The sequence below is a fragment of the Pseudopodoces humilis genome, chromosome 1 (assembly GCF_049639895.1).
Source record: "Pseudopodoces humilis isolate 2021_Gansu_Grassland_sample_001 chromosome 1, ASM4963989v1, whole genome shotgun sequence".
Classification (NCBI taxonomy): Eukaryota; Metazoa; Chordata; class Aves; order Passeriformes; family Paridae; genus Pseudopodoces; species Pseudopodoces humilis.
The window spans coordinates 132,833,994-132,854,387 of NC_142200.1; the positions used below are offsets into that span (position 1 = coordinate 132,833,994).

The window sequence follows — 20,394 nt, forward strand, 5'->3', positions numbered from 1 at the left end:
GTGCTACATGAGATGTAGGAAGGTCTTGTTTGTTTTAAAATATATCATAATTTTGCTGTTTTCATCATGATTTCACTGCTCATAAAGTCAGTTATGAAAAATTGTTTCTGCTCTTGTAACTATACTACTCTTTTCTGCATATACATTCATGTGGTGTTCTTGCACTAAATTATGGTGGATAAATACAAGGAATTACTGATATTTCCTTCTTTATTCCATTGGTAAGTTATTGAGTCTGTGATGTTCTATATAAACATTTTGTATAAATTGTGTCAGATTATATTTATGAAACCTGTGGCCTCTGTGTTTTATTATAAAGTCTCTTGCCATAAGTGGAGACTACAAATGAACCTTTATCAATATTCTTTTTCCCAGTTCAGTTGAAGTGTTAAGGTCAGCAAAATAAAACTTTTGACTCCTTCACAGAATACTCTATTTAATTCATATCCCTGTGGGCACAGGCTAAAATAGGAACAAAGTTTGCCCTTATTAAAAGCAACAAAAGCAACAGCAACAACTACAACAACAACCAAAATAAAAACCACACCAAAACAACCCCTAACAAAGCACCAAACAAACAGTAACAAAAGAAACCCCTAAACCCAAGATGACAGATACAGAGTAGGTAGATCATGGCTCCTCTCAGGAAAGTATGTGGTCTTTCTAACCTGTAGGAAACAGTGTGAAGCAACATTAAGTGATTTTGTTGAAGGAATTGATCATTGCTGATGCCACTTATCAACAGTGTATGAGTTTTGTGGTAGCTGTTTGAGCAAGCTTTAATCTCCTGCCATAGACTGGATGCCCATCATCAACTGAAGTATGAAAAATGAACCTCTGAAGATTGTCTCTTGGTCTAGTTTCATCTCAAAAAATGAAGGGTTTGCATTCAGAAATTGTATAATTCAAAGAATGGGAATTCAAATTCAAAGAATGATACAATCTGGGATACAATTCTTCTTCAGAACGGCACTTCAATAAAATTTTAAGGCAGATGTACTCTTACAAGCTCTACAGAGCACGTGAGCATTAGAGAGCCACTTGTCTTTTCTCGAAGTGTTTCATTATCCCCATTGCTGTGCATGCCATTGTTCTCCAAGCTGTTGAGTCAGTATCTATCATCTTGAATAACAAAGCGGATGCTGCTCTCTCTTCTTGCAGTTGTGTTCACATGTATTTATTAATACCAGTGGGGTCTAGTTAAACCACATTTCTGGGATTCTCTTCTTTTTTGGGGCTACAACAAACTTGACGCTTCATTTCAGAGTCAGATTCATGAAGATGTTCAGCATATAAAAATAGTTGAGTTTATTTTTTGAGGAAGAAGTAATGTCTTTGTTAAGCTAATAAAGATGATATCAACCTTTCTTAATGTAGTGTAAAAAATATTTCTTCTCACACTTAAGTACACATATTATATAATAACCTGAAAAATGACATCATATAAGCATAACTGGAAATATTCCAGAGCTGTCATTGCAAGGACGGAAATTGTTTCAATAGGGATTTGGAAAGCTGTCATATGAAGGATCCTCAATCTCTTAAAATGTTAGGCCTGCTGAAATTTACATTGGTTTTAGTCTATGACCCTACAAATCTGAATGTCAACAGTGTTTTATAACAAGTTTTGCATTAAAATACCTTTGCAGTGAAACAGTTCAGAAAGTAACTTGGTTTATTACTTTATAGCAACTATTTGTTTTACAGCACTGCTTCAGGAAGAAGCTCTGTTTGGAAAGCAATTGCATCAAGTTCTAGAATTACTTTCACATCTTCAGCATAGTCATATTCCTGGTATTTTGCAGAAAATTATGGTTTATGAAGATGGATAATTCAGAGGAGGCTTTTTTCATAGAAGTTTGATATCTGCAATTGAAGCACAATATGCCATACAAATTTTTTAGATTGATTTAGAAAAGTTGGAGACCCAAGATGCTGATCCTTTATAGAGTTGTCGCTTGCATGGTTGTTGCTTTTGCAGTCTAATAGAGTACAGTCTTTATACACTCAGAAATCATTTCCTTACAGCATCTCTGGTGGTGTATGCTAGGTACAGCAGGGTTATCATTAAAATTTAGGTGTATGTATCCTGTGTGTTTATGCTTATGCCTTTGCTTTCCAGCAGGATCAGAGGCCAAGTGGCTGTTTGCTTTCCAGCTATATCTGTGTGCGTCTGTGAAAATGCATGTCTGTAAAAAAGCAAAACAAACAAAACCTAAAAGAAAGCCCCACCACACCTCACTCCACCTCTAGCCCCTGCTTTTCTTATCTGTATGAGGATACTTAGCCTCAAACAAACATTAAAAGGGAATCATTTAGCACCTTTCACATCAGCTCTGCACTCTGCATATCATTTTTTGCCTTCTATTCCACAAGTTGATACCTGCTTGCCTAATCTTCTCCAGGCTTTTGGTATGCTGACCTTCCTGTTGGCAAGATGACACAAAGGAGCCTGGTCTGACCTTTCTCATTCTTGTTGTTATTGATTCTTTACCTTTGTAGAACAAACAAGCAAAATACATTTTGCCAGTTTCTCAAAAATAACATTTCCCACCTGACCCAAGCCTGGGGCATTCAGGATAGAGAAAGCATGTCATGTACAGATTGTATTTTTTGCAGCACGGAGTTCACAGTTTTATTGTGTCTGTCGTAACAAAGCTAAAAGTCAGCAAACATAATCTTACTGTGGCCAAACTCAAAAATGAAGAGTAGCATACAAAGCAGAAGGGGAGCAAGGGCTTCTGATCAACAAAATGACTTGATTTACAGCACTTACCTATGCACTGTGTTTGTAGCTGTAGAATTGCTGGGCTAGACATATGACAAGGATCCTCTAGGACAACTGATGCTTCATTTTTATTTTCTACTTGGTCTTATTTTGTTAAACTAAAATCTTTATATAATCTTTTTATTATGGGTATTCTGGATGTGCTAATGACAAACAGCTGAATACAAGATGCACAGAAATAAACCTGTGAGATTGAAAATAATTAAAACTTGAAAACAGGTTTAAAAGAAACAGAATGGAGTTGAAATGAGAATGCTTTAAATTGCATGGAGAAAATAATTGAATATTTAGCTGCTTCTCAGCAGACAGAATTTAGCAGTGAAAACTAATGTAAGAGCAATTCTGGAGCTTTCAAATATTTTGGGATAGCCTCCTCCTCACAGACTGTCCTTTTGGAAGCTGCTGAATGGTATTCCTGGAACATGGTTTACAGTCAGCACAATAAAATAATTGCCTCCTTGCAGAAATTATGTACTTAAGTTGAGACAGTGAAAAGGGAAGAGAGAGGCAGCCCATGTGATGTTTTTACATGTGAATATTAAATCTGTTTTCTGTAAGATGGTAATATTCAATGGTTATATCATTGCTCAATATATCTCAATACTTATTTTATTTTACATTTATTTTCCTTCAGCTTGCTTCCATGCAGTTCCATAAGCTGTATACATCATAAGAGAATCTGCACTGAGGTGGATCCTTTGCTCTTCACTTAGATAGCTGTAATTTATCTAGCTCATTTTATATAAGGATTTTCAACTGATTACAGAGAATCTTTTCACTATTTGCTTTTAAAAAATATTTTTTTCGACAGATTCTATATAATAGAATGCTATAGAATACTAAAAATAGCTCTATTTATTATGATCTGACCTTCTGAGGCCCTTTCCTTCAAGACTCACTTTCCTCAGGTCTCACTAATTTCTGTGGAAGAGAAGGACAAGAAGAAACTATGAGTTTATTGGAAATATGAGCTCTAGGAAATATTGTCAAAGAGAATAAATCAAAGACATAAAAGAGTTGGTTTTGAGAGGGTAAGCAATGTCATGGTAACAAAAATAAGTTAAATTTCAAATCTGATACATTTTATTGTACAGGTTAAATTAAAAAATATAAAAGATAGTGAAGTTGCATCACATCTAGGAAAAAAATGCTCTTAAATTAACAGATGCATTGATTTTTTTTTCACCTTCTTGTACAATAATTCTTTATATGAATTTATTGAGACAATGTGACCTGAAAGGAGTTTACTGTCATCATTTCTTGTGCTTTTTAATAATTGACTTTGACCATGCATGAGGTTATTTGCAGGCTGGAGAAAAAAAGTCTCCATTTCTGCCTTAATAAAAAGGTAAAATGTCTATGAGGGTCATGCAGAATAATCCCTAATGATAAATTTATTTTTTACACTTATGACATTTAACTTCATGATAATGTGGTCTGCTCATTAAGGAGCACTTCAAGCATTATTGATCTGCTTTCCTAGCTGATGGCTCACTGTTTAATAGTGAATCAAGAGAACAATTTCCAAGACATGCTGTTACCAGAAGTCTGATTTTTGTGCTTCTACAGTTCTAAAGAAAAGGAATTTTGTACTCTCAGGTACACAACAGCATGGACATGTGACCCAGCCACATCATCAATACTGATTTTGGCATCCCAGGGCACTGCCTGGAAAACTAACAAGGGAAGATAAATGAAAATAAGAGAATCATAACTCTAAATTAAAATTTGTCAGGAATTTCTAGAACATTTTGATATTTAGTTAATTTATACAATTTTTCATAGTCTGGGGCATACAGTGCCATAGAAATCCACGAATAAGACAGAACCATTACAGCTCCAGTATTCTTTTTCTGTTGACTGTTTGGAATCAGACTCTACAACCCTTTCTTCTGATGTCACATTTATATTTAGTTTTTAAAAGAAAGAAAAATAAAAATTCTACAATCTATTAATAAGAAATTGCTTCACCAAATTGAGCTGAATGGAAATTTTCCTTAAAATATAATAAAGCTTTATTTCCTGGTGGTAAAATTTTTATCTCCTTTTCTCCTTGTATATTTGTATTCCTCCTCACCTACTGTTTATGGCAAAAAAACATAGGTGAAGGTACTGAAATCCTTTGAACAACTTTACTTCCATGCTCTCATAAACAAGAAGCTTTGAAAGTCTCAGCAGAAAAATCCTTTCTCTTTAGAATTCCATCCTAGCTTTGCAGATCAGAGAGACAATAACTAAAACATCCTAGTGTTTGTGTATGTAGGCCAGCTTTTTTATTTTTAAAACCAGCCAGTGTTTCCTTTGAATCCTTAGCTATGTATCATGCAAAACTTTATGTTTAGTGGAGAATTTATTTCCTTCTTCTCAAATGCTTGAGAGAAGTTCAAACACTGATAATAGAAGTATTCAGTACAAATCTGGCCCTGAAGTGAGAGGGAAGGGAATTCAGACAGAGAGAGCTGCCAGACCTAAATTAGTCACTAAGGATATTCAGTGATGTTCAGACAGAATATATGCCTAGTTTTTTCAATTTTCTTTTTTTTCCCCCTTCAAATATTTTAATGATACACAATGTCTTTCACTTGTTTTTATAAGTAGGTCAGTGTCAGGGTATTCTTACATGGGGCACTGGAATCATACGACCTGGCTGAAATTTCTCAGTAAATGTGCTGAAATCAATGATAAAATTCTTAACTGTTAGTCTAATATTTGGATTTTGCATTTACAAGGAAATTATTATTTGATTTCATTGTGAGCTGCGAATTTAAAATTTTCTGCTACATATTTAATCTTTGTTACAGAGAAAGCATGCTCGTTTTGAGTCTAGAAGTCTAGAAATTTTGGTAGCTTTAACTTAATTTAGCTTAGTGTAACATCTATTAACATGAATGTACTTTATCATTTGAGGGAAAATTTTACTGAACTCAGATCTCATTAACTCAGCAGAGGGTACAGATATGAACTCTTTGGTTCTAGACATGAAATAATGTCCTTTCGGCAATGTGAAGATCAGCCACTGATGCCTTTCAGAGGATATCCCTTCTATATGCACTTGTAGGAAGGACTCAGTGAGGAAGGCAGGGTGCTAAGGACAGATGTGGAGGAAATTCAGAATTCAGGTTCCCTTAACCCAGTTTGCCAGGGCTGCCAGTTACACTGGGGGAAGATGTGAATTCCTGCACAAGTCCTGTTATGCAGGAATGCTCAAATTGCATGGAATATTAAGATTTTCTAGGAATGTTTGGAAAATATAAATTAATTTTTACAAAAGGGGCAAATATGGTACAGTCTGGATTCTGGGAAAGAGTTGCATTTGACAACCTTTTTGAAAAAAAAATTTAAAATGGAATAAAGGGAAATATGGCACCTGCTTGAAAACCACAGAATTGTTTTATTGCATTGTTCAGAAGGTTTTGACATATCTGAAACCTAGGATTTCTGTTTCTGCTCATGTAAAAAATGCATGAGCTTAACCAAAAGATTTGTTCAACATCTTTTTGCAGCTCTCAGAGATGTATAAGGAATGCCACAGATTTTGAATATGAGACACAAGAAATAACTTTTACCTCATTTTTCATGAAGAGACCTCAGTGGCATTTTAAGTTTCTGTTTATCTCATGGGAAACTTCTGAAGAGTTGCTGACTCCAAAGATAATTTGGTTTGCTAGCACAAGGCTGTACACTTGGATTTTCAGCATAAAATTAAAATCTCATAATTTTGACATTTACTTCACAAATTGCTTACTTTTCATATCCAGTGGTAGATTTTTTTACTCCACTTGTTTCAAATGGGCCACAAGAGAAGGCTTTTTATGGCTACTAAAATACGCAGGGTAGAGGTGAATGGATTTTCTATTTTTTTTTTAACTTACAATCTTTGTCTGTAAAGGTGGTACTAGAAAAATGACTCCTGTCCCAGCCTGAGTTCATTTTCATGTAAAATGACCCTAGAAAGTAGGCACCCTTCCAGCTCAGCCAAACTGTAACCCATCGTACACCTCTGTGCAAGGTGACACCCAAGATGGATTTCACCTCTAAGGACAATTCTTCCTTTAAGGACAGGGAGAGCACTCAGCTGAGGAAGTGTCTCCTTGTTGCAGATAATTGCAGTTTGCACTGTGTGCTCTACCCCATTGGTCTGTCACAGAAACCCCTGGGGACCACAGTCCATGTTAAAAAAATAAAATATTCACATCAAATTCTTCTAAGGTGTCTGTGATAACTGGAGAGTGCTGTGATTGAGTTGTTTTGATTGATGCTGCATCACAGTGGAAGCAATAGTTTGACAGTCACTTTTAGTGGAGATATCATTGAAAAGCTCTAAATATAATCTATTCATCTGAACTTTCTGAGGTGCAGTGTAGCTCTATGCTGGAATTAGGATACAGGCCACACAGGGAGGGAGAAAAGGACCAAGAAGTAGAGCTCTCATGTCAAATTGTTTCAGGAGATACTTTTATCTGGTTGAATATGTTCATAATTACTGGGAAACAGGATTTTCTGCAAGTTCATCTCATGATTTTGCCTTATTTCCACTTTTCCCTTTCTTTTACCACTTGCAGATTCCAAAGGGATAAAGCCTAGGACAACCGGACCCTCATTGCTCAGTCCTCAATGCTTCTCCCTCTTGTGTCCTTTGGTATTAAGCAAAATATGGTAGATCCCTATATAAGAGTATTATGAGATCCTTATGCTGCTGATACACTGCATGCCAAAGATGGTCTTTCAGTCTTTATCAAATAGAAAAGATTCTGTCCTTGTCTCCTGTGGGTTTATGTCAGCACTAGAAGTTAAAGAGAATTTTCTTACCTTTTGCATTGCTTGAGCCAAAGCCAGTTCTGCATTACCAGATGTACTATGAATACATTTTTTATTATTCCAGGTTATCAGGGGCCTTAAGCACAGTATGGCTTGCTTTGAACAGTTTTGGGAAGTCCTTTGGCATAATTTTGTATCTACAGGTCTCTCCTAAGAGTCAATATATTTTGATAGATCTACTGTTTATGTCAGAGTCAAAACTGATCCTTGAATTAAATCTGGCCTTTGGAGTGAAATATTCCATGGGGAGAATGCTCTATGGTTTTAAAATAATAAAATAACCTTACTTGAAATTATATCTAGCATGCTTGAGCAGGAACTTTTCATCTAGTCTTCCTTGCAATAGATTTCCAAGGTCATCCATGGAGCATTATTGATGAGTTTGCTAATAAAATTCTAATGTTCTACAAGATGTCATGCAGAAAAGAGTACTGAGCAATTGAGGTAAGCAGATGAAAAACCTGATGAAAACTGAGTTTCATAGTTTCTGAATCTCAGAGTACCGTTGAGTAATGAAACCTTCCAGGAGTGTGTATTTCATAAATTCCAGTTTAAACAAAGGGTGAAACTCACAAATTAAATTTCCTTTAATTGAGTAACATTTTCAACAAGATGTCTTAATTTTTTAAAAAATCTTTGATCGTTCTTGTATCTCAAGTGTTGTAAAAGAGCAGAGAGAAGTGGTTTAAGTACTCCACTAAACAACACAATTTAAACAACAAAAAATAGAAAGAGGTGAATTTTCAACTTTAATTTGAAAGCATTTCTACTCAGGAAGGACCGTAATTTCTAAAACGACAAATAGTGAGGAAAAAGGTTAATTTCAATGGAATATACATTGTATGTTATGTTTCATTTCATACTGCTGACTGGTGGTGTTGTACTGCTGAGTAAGTGCATGTTTCTTTTGGAAAGCAGAAATAAGACTCTTGCTAAACAGCAGCTCAGTGCACTTGAAGTTGAGGTACACCCTGCTTGCCAAAACAGCTCAAGGTCTTATTCACTGCAGCCTTTAGGAACCATAATCATTTGGGATTCACCCTATGCCTTTCAAAAGCACAAAGCATTGGACAAACAAAACCTCTGACAACCTATGTCTTTAGTGTTGTAATATTAGAGCATCTCTTCCTGTGTGATCAGTCACTTCTTTAATGATAAGTATTTTAAACATTTACTCTGTGTCACCAAATCTATATAGAGTGCTATCTATTAATATTAAATATTTTTGGTCTTATCCATTTTGTTTCAAACAATAAAGACCTGCAGCCTATAGAGATGATATTTGACCTGTCCGTTTCTCTCTGTGACTTTAGATGGAATGGATATCACAGGAATATTTACATTTGACAAAGCATTGGTACAAATAAGCTCTTGTACTCAGAGGGTCAGAGAAATAGTCACTGACCTGTTGCTGTCCTCTGGTTGCAAACTTAAAGGAAAGAAGAATGGTTTTGTGAGTTCTTTCATAGTCAGGCCTTTCCTGTGGTATTCCGGAAAAGCTGAAATTCTGAGGTGAAAACCAAATAAATGGGCACAATAAAACATTATAATTTTCCATACCATAAAACTAGTCTGAGTTTTTTTAATTTATAAAAATTTAATCCTCAACTATTTAATTTAAGGGGAAAAAGTGATTTATAAGAGTATATGTGCTGCTGCCAGATAACTTTGACCTATGAGAAAAAAAATAATCCACTAAATTTTGTTAATCTAGTTATTTCTATGCTGATCTAAATGGTGGTTGTTATCATATGCTATTGAATTCTTATCTGTGCTTTTGTTTTATATTCTATATTATTTTATTTTGGTTTGGGGTGATTTTTTGCTGCCTATAATATTTTTTTTTCTTGGAAATGAATGGATGGTGGTCTTTTGACTTGCAACATACCTTATATAATACTCAGGTCCCACAGATTTTTGAACTGAGTAACTGGAGGAGAAGAAAGATCAAAAAATAATACAAAACAAAACTAGCTCAAGAAATGTCCAAGAGTGCTGGAAATTAATAAATTTAATTGGATCTTCTGTTCTCATTAAAAAACCAAAACTAAACTGCTCCCACTCCCTACCACCTATTTTTGTAGCTCTGATCTCTTCCTCTGTCACTCGTGCTAGGCCTGTAGACCAGTACTCCATAGCTGTAAGAATATTTTTTTATTATGTAAAATTATGTCTAGAGTTGAAAAAAATATTATTAGTTCAGTTTAGGGGTTCAAAAAAAGATTTGGAAGAAGGTCAGTTCAAAAAACAACATCTATGGCTTTTTCATTAAGTCCAGGATATTTTCTGGTCAATAGTTTTCTTAAATTACTGTGAAATATTTCCTTCTTACTTTGGACATCATAGCTCTCTGTGAATTTTTCATAGCATATTCAGAAAGGAGGTTAGTAGGTATCAAACACATTTCAACTCCCTGTAATTCCTCTCATTCCTGATTTGTGAAAAATCCACATTTCTGGATATTTTCCTTTTTTACACCTCTGACATTTCCATACATGGCATCAGCTCCTTCTTTTGCTTGCTGTAGTTCACTCATCCATTTTGATGTTGTAGCTGCTCAAAGATAATTTCAGAGTAACACTGTGAGTCAAGTACAACTGATAACCTTTCCCATCATCATCTTTGTCTTAATTTGTTTGGCGTGTATTCATAATTAGATGGGGTTTTTTTACAGGTTTCTTGAGCTCTTAAGCAAAGAAAGAGGCAAGAAACAAAATTTGCCGTATTTTTTTCATGTTTTTTTTTTACTTAGAAATAGCTTTTCTGCATGTTTGGACTTTCATGAAATGTGAGCTAGATTATTGGGAAAAAATATAATATTACATACTATATATAATCACCCATCATCCAATACATGTTTTCTTCTACTTACTGGTCATCAAAGTACAGATGAGGAATATGATCAGACAAAAAGATATATATACTTTTAAGTGCAGTCCCAACATAACCAACACACACAAAGAAATAAGATTTAATGAAAATTTCTCATTTTATCTGAAATATCAGCTTGAAAGTAAAGCTGTTCATTAGGAGACATTGTTTTGCTTTATACTAAAACTCTCTGGAGTGGTGTTAGATTACTGTTCTGCAAATTGAGTACTGATGGACACAAAGTCCGATTTTGGCAACCATGTAATTTCGAGGGCAAAAATTAAAAATGGGCAAGATAATATTTTAAATGTCCTCTCTTTTTCTTTGTTTAAAGTAGTTTCTAATATATTTTCCTGTAAGTTCTTCAGTATAATTTTTCTGATTAAGTTGATTTTTTAATATATTATACTTGAAGAATGTCTTGTGAAAATGAAACTTTTAAGCTACGACTTGAGTGAACTTGTCTTTGGCTTTGGGCTTCCTGACACAGAAGTTATTGCATTTTATGGTTAAGTTGTACTGTATTTCTTGTTTTGATTTAATTCTTAGCTGGTGTAGGAGTTTTGGCCAGAATGAGTGTACAATGGAAAGTTGATTTTTTATGTCATAATTCTGAAAAGAGTTTAGAATATTTGGTTACACTGTGCAATGCTAATGCCAGTATGTTGATTTAAAGAGGGATTTTATTTCTCTCTGCCAAAGACTGTAGTAGAAAAAACATCATTATCATTATCAAATGTAACCTGATATCCCTAGAAATTGCATAAAAACAAGGTCTTACTCAAAAGGATCAAATTCATAGATATGTAAATTTGTGTTTATGACATTCACACCTGTTGAGATAAAAATTTTCATTATGTCTGTGTTGGAATCACATGTTTTATTTAAGGATAACCAAAGAGATTGATAACGTTATTAAATGCTGGTTCATGATATATTTGAAGTACTATAAAAAGTTGCTAGTTTTTTGAAAAAACCCTGCAATTAAGTGCTAAATATAAATGATAGAGTAACATAACATAATGTAGCTCTTTCTAGGTAATTGTGTGGAATATGATCAGTCACAAAGCCATGGATTTTCAGAAGTCACTCCCCTATATGGTGATAATGTACCCCTTCCATATGCAGTGAAAATTATTGTATGCTAATGGATCTGCAATTACCTAATTTCTGTCATTATTTAAGCCATTGAGTGACTGAAGGAAGTAGTTTAATTTTCCAGTGCATCAGTTCCAGTGCAGTGGAGGGAGTGGAGATAAGGGCTGTAGGCTCCTCTCAGAAGTGCCCACTGACGGAAGGCAATGGGCACAAATCCAAAAACAAGGAAACTTTGTGTGAACACCATAAACCACTTTAGTGTGAGGATCACCCAACACAAGTGATTGTCCAAAGAGGTTTTTTGAGTCTCTATCCATTGCTGTTATCCAAACCCCAAGTGGGCATGGTCCTGCAGACCCTGCTGTAGGAGAGGTGGCTGAAGCAGTGGGCTGGACTAGAGAGGTCTTGAGAAGTCTCTGCCAACCTCAATTATTATTATGTGGCTTTCCAGAATTTACAATGAGCCATACTAACGAATATTTGGTGGTATCTTCAATCAGGTTTTATCACATCATTTTGGACAGGTGTGAAAACTGCCTGAACCTTCACAAATGCCTCAGTCAATTTTTTTTTCCTCAGGAGGTTGCTCCTCTGCCAATGGCCCTCTGCCACATGCATTGTCTGTTAAAAGCAGCCATAGATTTTCATGTATTTAAGGCATTCATGACAATTTCTTTGTGGTGTGGATTCCCTGACACCAATCAGATCAAACTGACAGTGAAAAATTAAAAAACAAAAATAACGAGACAGATATCGGTTTGGAAAGATTTGGTTTGTTTTGTTTTTTGGTTTTGTTTTGTTTGTTTGTTTTGGTTTTGTGTGTGTGTGTCTGTGTGTCAGTACACAGGGGCTTCTGCATTTCAAAGCTGAAAATTTGAGTATTGAGGTTCTTCAAGTAACCAATATTACCAGTGATTTTTTTTTTCCTTCTCTTTTGTACTATCCATTTAAAATATATGGATTACATTTTAATGCAGTATTGTCACTCGATTTCTCTGTTTAATATTACTTCGAGTATATGTTGAAACTAAACCAAAAGTTTAGTTCTCTTTTCCCTTTCTGCTTCAATGAGAATGCAGTTCCTCAGTCTGTAAAATTCAGTAAGTACCACTATTTGAGGAGATTAATAACCTGACAACAATAACAACTCCTCTGGAAATATAGGTCTGCACAAAGGTAAATATCATGGTGCTCTGATCAGACTGTGTTTAGCAATATGCCACATTTTAGTCATGTTTGAAGGTAAAAATGAAACATTACAATGAATACAGTCAAAATAAATTCTCCTAAATGTCTTTTTGCAGAACATGAAACTCTAGACTAAAAGGTAATCTAAGGTTATCAGAGTGCTTTCAAAGTGTTGCATTTGGGGTTATCAGAACTGTTTCAATTACTGTTGGCTGAAATTATGCACACAGTGCTCTGAACTAAAAAATAACCTGTGTAAGTTCCTTTATAGTCTTACAGTCCAGGGATGGCTGAATCTCAGTACTTTGGATTTGAACCTAATGTTTTATGTGCCAGTTACTCAGTTACCCTCATTTTATGAGATGATTTTCATTCACCTTCAATGATGAACATGAATTGTTGTAAAACAGATTTGTGTATTAAATAGCATAAGAGAAATTTCTCAGTGGCTCAAACAATCAGGGCAGCACTTTGTCTAAATTCTTTTAAAAAAGGTTGAATATCTTATTATGTCTCTAAAAGTTTATTTATTATGCAAATGTGATTTTTCTCAGTTTAAAATGTTATTTTCAAAAGAAATATAATTATGAGCAGAATAAAGCCTTTCACATGTCTACTTTTCAACAGCTCACAGAACCTCTAATTTTTAGAACATCCACAACAAATACACTGGGGAAACAGTTATGTTGATGCTGAATCAAGTTTTCTTCCAGCCAAAACATCCTACCTTTGAAGCTTTGGGCAAGGCAAATACAGTAGTCTCGAAATATATAATGCAACATTAAAGGAATGAGACCAAGTAACATCTGTTGGAAGCAGTAAAACCCTAAAGCCATGATGCATAATAGTTAACAAATTAAAAAGAGTATCCTTTGAATTAATTGCAATATTGATTTAAATGTCTTGTTGATTTCAGTTGGAGAGAATCCCAAGGAATGCCCTGCCCTCACTGATTTTGTGTGTGGGAATAAGAATTGCATCGAGTATCAGTTCATCTGTGACTATAAACCAGACTGTGAAGACCTATCAGATGAAGCTGACTGCAGTAAGTATCTCTTCATATGTTAATCTAATCTTCAGTTATAATTATAACTTTAAATTCTGTAGCATAGTTCAGGTGAGTTCATAAAGATGATTCACACAGCTGATCACAAGTAGGTTGCCTTCTCCCCAGCTTGAAAGGTATGATGTTTTCACATCCTTAGAGATATTTTCTGCTAAAGTATTCATGTGGTTTAGTTGCAAAAGTGTAACTAACTAAAACCAAAGTTTAAATACTGAAAAAAACCCTGACACCAAAGCCAAATCCAGCTTAAGGATTAAAAACATACTTGAGGAATTAAATCAATGATTTACAATAAAAAATTAACCCTGAGAAAAAATGTAAGCTTGTTTATTAATGTAAAAGGGTGTTGAAAGGAAATATCAATGTTGAATGGAAAAGCTAAGCAAGCAAACTTATGTACAATAACATTTGAGCATGATTTTTCCAAAAGAAGGTGAATATTTAAAAATAAGCTTGTTTTTTCTTTCAAAAGAATAACGCTTTTGAGATCTGAGTAGTGTGAGTACAGTTTTTTTGTTTGTTCTTGCTTCTAACTCAGAGCTATGAGAATATTTTATTTTCATTTCTCTATTAAAGAACATTTTTAAAAAACTTTAGTCTGTTTATCTTTGCCAAAGTCCTAATGAATAATGAGACCCAATACGTCTGAAGGCATTCTTTGCTGAGGCTGATTGAGATGGAAGGACACAGCTCCATTTAAAAATCTGGATCAAGTTAATGGCATTTCCAATTCAGACCTGAAATTCAGAAGCAGTAAAATATTGTGCCCTTGTTCCTACTCCATATCTTTGTTATTTACCATTATGGTCTGGACAGGACATTTGGGGTAGGAAGATTAAGTAGTCCATATATGCAGCTCAGTAATCAGTCCAACTGTTAATCTTTGAGCTGGAGGGTCAAATTCTGCCACAATGCAAGTATGCTCAAAAGTATACTTCATAGATAGAATAAATGAATCCACCATCAATTCAATGTTCATCCTTTGTGGAAGTAAAAAGTACTTCATTGAAATAAGCCAATATTTTGTGATCTCTTGAAAATCAAGAGCCTTTTTCTTGCATGGGGTTACTACATGCTCGACTGAACAAGATTACAAAAGTAATGGCCCTTTATTGGATGATGCACATTATAACATTTTTACCAGGCTGCAGACTTACAAATCTAGTTAAAAAGATCCTAAGGTGTCACTATAGGAGATTTAACTTGGGGTTTCTCCCTTTCATGAAAGTAAATAGCAGTTCTGAAGTATAAAAGCTGAAGACACTGTCACCATTTTTATGATCTCTACCTCTTATAGTAATTTGTGTCGCAGTGAACTTTGTGAATCATGTTCATAGAAATTAATTTACATTTAATAATAACTTAAAAATACTAGTTTTTTAAAAGTAGACTCCAAGATAGACTTTAAACAGCTAATCTATATTTATGGTATAAAGTATTAATACTTTTTCAGGAGTTTGGCAAAGGAAGTGCAGCAAAATACTCTGTAAACTCACCCTTGCAACATTTTCCAGACCTAACAGATACACACTAAATTTGAATTGCTGTCCAAAGTGAACTGTTCAGTAAAGATATTCAGAAAACTATGGAGACACTTGATTTATTCTCTAAATATTGTTAGAGAATATAGTAGCTTCCTTGGGGGAGAGTGTTGCTCCGTTTTTATGGAAGGATTCTTTTCTTAGATAATAGATTGGAACATTTCAGACCATAAATTTTCTTGAATCACAGTAAAGCAACTCAGTCTTTGCTATACTAAAAAGCTTTTCCAAGGGGAGAAAAAAAAAAATTGCTGATATTCACTTAAAAAAAAATAGATTGAAACATCTTTTTATTGTAGATGGAAAGACTGTAGATACATCAAAATATTTTCAACAGTCTTTAGTCTTGCTGTCTCTACCGAAGCGTAATGCAGAGATACAGCAATCTGGCATTCAGAATACTCAGATAAAACTCAGGTATAAAATTTCCCTGTCTGCTCTGTTTTATTTCCAACAAATGATGCCTACTTATATTTAGATAAACACACTTTTTCCCTGGGCACATATCTTATAGATGGGAATAAACAACATTAAAGGGCACATAATGCCTTCTAGATAGAGAAACCTGATTTTTTTAATGGAAAGACAACAGGAACTGGAACTGGCTGGAACTTTTATTTTCTTAATCAGAAAAGAAAGTATAACAGGCACAGAGAAATCCCTTCATAGCCTAACCTGTCCCATCACAAGTGGTTATGGTCACATTTGTCTGCAGTTTTCTCCTTTACACTGAGCTCAAACTCTGAGCTTATTTCACATTCTTCTATATTTTATACAAATGTAACTCCAAAGAAGTAAATGGAGCATAATTTACTCAGCAGCAATTCCTGTATACAGGATTTACAACAGAAACTGTATGAAATGAACTGCATCCACGTAGGCTGGTGGACGTTTTTGTTTTTTTTTAAATAAACTCGTGGAAATTACTTACTCTGTGTTTCATTCCACACAGTCAGACAATCTTGCAAAATTTTGATTCTCTTTCAGTATGCTGCTGGAAGTACAGAGGTGAAAAAACCACACATGAAAGCAGTTTCAATTTTCATGACTTACAGCCAACTGTACACACAGATTTGATTAATAGCAAACCTCAGTGTTGATGAATCAACTAGAGGAGTGCTTGAGTTATTGAAATAAAAACAATTTTTCCAATAAATGGAGCAATCTTCTTCTGCTGGCTTCTAAATAGGGTATGCTTACCCATAAAAAAAAATGCAGCAGATGCAGATAGGTCACATGAGTTTGTCAGCCCAGTAAGTACTGTTGATAAATATTTATTAATAATTGTCTTCGGAATACATTGTTAATATATTAGGGTAAAAAACCTGAAGTCAGGTATTCCATTATGACTAGTGTAAATCCTAAATGTATTTGGACTTTGATCTTGTTAGAGATGCACAAGAAAATGTACTTTTTTTAAAAATAGTGGAATCCCTTTGCTCTATCTGTGGGTGAGGTTGTTTATTGTTGGAGTTAGGCCTTTATTAGGCTAACATGATGTTTGTAATACAGAGCCAATGCAGATGCTCACTGCATTTGACCAGAACTAGCAAAATCACAGAAGGGTTGAGGTGGAAAGGCACCTCTGGACATCATCTAATTTGACCTCCTGCTTTATAACTAAGGAAAATGTGTTTTGGAGCTAACAGAAAAGATTGTGGTGCTATTTGATTCATCTGTGCCATACTGTTTATATTATTTTATTGATTAATTACTTTTTCAACGTAACCTGAAGCAGCAGAGTTTGACATGGGCAGTTTAACTCAGATCTCCTGAATTTAGTCAATGAGTGTCCTAATCACTAGAAATGAGTGTCCTATCACTAGAAAGCTGCCATCAGACGTAATATTCACCAGGCCAACATATGCTTATGAAAAATGCCACTGTGGAAGAGCAGTCCAGTTTTGCTAGCTAATTGTCTGGAAATCATTCTTTCCATTTACCTTGGATAAGAACTAAATTTGGTGAAGTAATTTTTTTGTCATGGGCAACTGTAAAAAAGTTTATGCCTGCTCTTAAAGTGAAGAATGAGTTTTTCCTTTCCTTGTTAACTATCACATATTATTTATGTCCATGCATGGAATTCAGGAAATCACATTGTTAGCCATACAGAAACCTTTCCACTTCAATTTTTAGTGTGTATACTGTAGCATTTTATGTAAGCTGGGACAATAATTTACTTTTTTGCTGTATTTTCAGGTTACTACACAAGTATTCCTGGAAGCTGTAACTTTGAAACACAAGATCAAGAGTGGACAACTGTATGTGGATTAACACAAGATACTACTGATGATTTTGACTGGAAAATTAGCAACAGTGCTGTCACAGGGCAAACAGGTCCTCATACTGACCACACACCAGGTATTGCCATGTGTACAACATCACTTCTGGGAAAATAAAATATTCACTGAATTTAAAGAAAAACCTACAAAAAAGTGGATAGGTGCCAAGATAACATCGCATCTCAGTGTGATCAGCTGACACACGGGAATGGTTCAAAGCTGTGCCAGGAAAGGTTCAGACTGGACATTAGGAAGCATTTCTTTACCAATAGGGAGGCCAAACACTGGAACAAGTTTCCTGGAGGTGTTCTGTGCCCCCTGCCTTTCAGTGTTTAGGAAGCATTTGCACAATGCCCTTAACGACATGCTTTATCTTGGGCAGCCCTGAATTGATAAGCCAGCTGGACTAGATGATCATTTTAGGTCTCTTCTTACTGCAATAATACTATTCCTTTGTATTCAACTCTAATAACAAATTTCACCTACATAATGTCAGCTTCTGACATTAAAAAATAAAGTCTCTGAAATCCTAACTGGCTATAGCAGTACTCTTCTCCTTGTCAATATTTCAAATAATCTACTTTTCCTGGAGAGTGTTACCATCCTAATGAATTTTAGAAAAACTGGCAATCATATGCAGGATGAGCAGCAAAGTGTGTGGGTGTGTGTGAAATGCTTGAGGCTTCTACCTTGATTTAACTTACCTCACTGATATCGGCTTGCCAGAAATGTTATCATAGAAGTTCTTCCCAAGATATTTATGACAAACTGCTACCACAATGCCTGTTGATGGTCAGGGGAATGAAATATATTGATAGGCAATTAGAGTTATCTGTGTTATGTAGTAAGCATAATTATATATTGTATTACATAAATATTAAATTATATATTCTTTTTATTATAGAATATATCTGGGTGGGGTATTAATTTTTATCGCAAATGCACCAATCTCTATTTGAGAAGTAATTAACTTCCTTTCCAGAAGCATTAATGGTTAGAATCCCTATCTTAATTTCCATCTAATCAGCATAGCATATTTAGTATTCAATCTAGAAGTACCAAAATTTCTGCTGCTTTTCTCTTGGGCTTGTGAGCAGCATCATCTCCAGGTTTTGACTCTTTTTTTAAAATTTTTTTTGTTTTCAAAATCAATAGAGACACCTTACCATGGGTGGCTGTGGCCATGTCTGTCTAACTCGTTTGTCCTCCCTTTTCTTTTATTCTGCACCTGCTGCAGGAACTGCTTACCTGATCACGAGGGAACTACTTTTCTACCACAAATCACAGTTTTTGCAGACATTCCTGCTACTTTATGTTGCAGGCTGTAAATCTGGAAGTGCATTCCTCTGGAAAGGGACAGAACAGACAAGGTAGAGGTGGAAACTATTGCAGCTGTTCCAGGCAAGCTGTTTCTTGCAAATAACTAGTTTGACTTGCTTCCTTGCTGTTACTTTGATGCAATGTGATAACAAAACAACCACTAGCCCCTGGCTTTTTAAGGAGATTTTCTGTGTTTTTCTAATTCAGTTTCTGTCATTTAATTAGTTCTTTGTTTCTGTGAAATTGCCCAGCAATTCTAAGAGAAACAAAGGTAATAAAAAGTGAAACAAAAGGAAAACAAAATTAGAGCAAAGTGTTTACAAAATTATCCAGATTTGTAATTTACTTTTAAATTGCCCAGGCAAGATATATTCACATTAGCTACAGAGGAATTGCTTGCCAGAATTGCCAACAGCCTGTAATACCTAGAAATATCTGTCAGTCCATCAAGCTTATATTTTGTATTAGGAAAAGGTTCCTTACCCTTGGTGGTTGGGCAGTGGAACAGCTCCCCAGGGCAGTGATCACAGCACCAAATCTGACAAGGTACAAGGCACATCTCAGGCACATGGGGTGACTCCTGGGGTGGCCTGGGCAGGGCCAGGAGTTGGATTTGGTGATCCTTGTGCTTCTCTTCCAAGCCAGGCTATTCTATGATTCTGTGATTTAGCACAGGGGACATCTAGGACAAGGAACATCTTTTTCTACTGAAAGAGGAGACACTTAGATCAGAAATTAGGAAATCAGAAAGAAATGTTCAGAAGGCAGAGAGACACTGGAAAAACTTGTGTGGAAACTTTGGATGCCCCATCCTTGGAACTGTTCAAGGCTAGGCTGGGTGTGCCTTGAGAAGCCTGGTGCAGTAGGTGGCATCCCTGCCCATGGCATGGGGTTGGAACTAGATGATTTTTAAGGGCCCTCCAACCCAAGGTATTTTGAAATTCTGTGAAATACACAAAGCATTAGCAAGGAATTATCTCCATACAAGCATGGTATGATATACATGTAGGTGGTAAAAAGAAAAAAAAAAAAAATACTAGCATCTGTGTTTATAAAAATACTTGTAAACTAAAGCAAAAAATAGTATTGAAAAACTCTAAATGTTTTTTATCTTTATTTTAAGGTAAAGGACGGAGTTTTTTGTATGTCAACTCATCTGCCCAGAAGGAAGGGGACAGAGCAAGGATAACTACCACCAAATTCTTCCCAGCTAGTCTTGGGGTCTGTAGAGTTCGCTTCTGGTTCTGGATGTTTGCTTCTAGACAAACAGGAGTCTTAAAGGTAAAAGTCCTTCTAGTACATTATGGCATAATAATACTTGCTTTGGTACTATTTGAATTTCTGTGTCTAGGATTACTAAAATCTCAGGAATTTATGTTAACAATACTTCATCACAACTTACTGCAGTTACACCTATATACA

General features: G+C 35.1%; 1 protein-coding gene across 1 annotated transcript in view; it reads left to right on the forward strand.

The window, feature by feature from the left end:
• The window catches only part of MALRD1 (MAM and LDL receptor class A domain containing 1), a 237,291-nt gene that overhangs the window by 143,577 nt on the left and 73,320 nt on the right, over positions 1 to 20,394 (forward strand). The window contains exons 30-32 of the mRNA XM_088057480.1: positions 13,680 to 13,808; positions 17,570 to 17,731; positions 20,096 to 20,253. Coding sequence (XP_087913606.1) covers positions 13,680 to 13,808; positions 17,570 to 17,731; positions 20,096 to 20,253 — 449 coding nt within the window. The remainder of the gene's footprint in view (positions 1 to 13,679; positions 13,809 to 17,569; positions 17,732 to 20,095; positions 20,254 to 20,394) is intronic.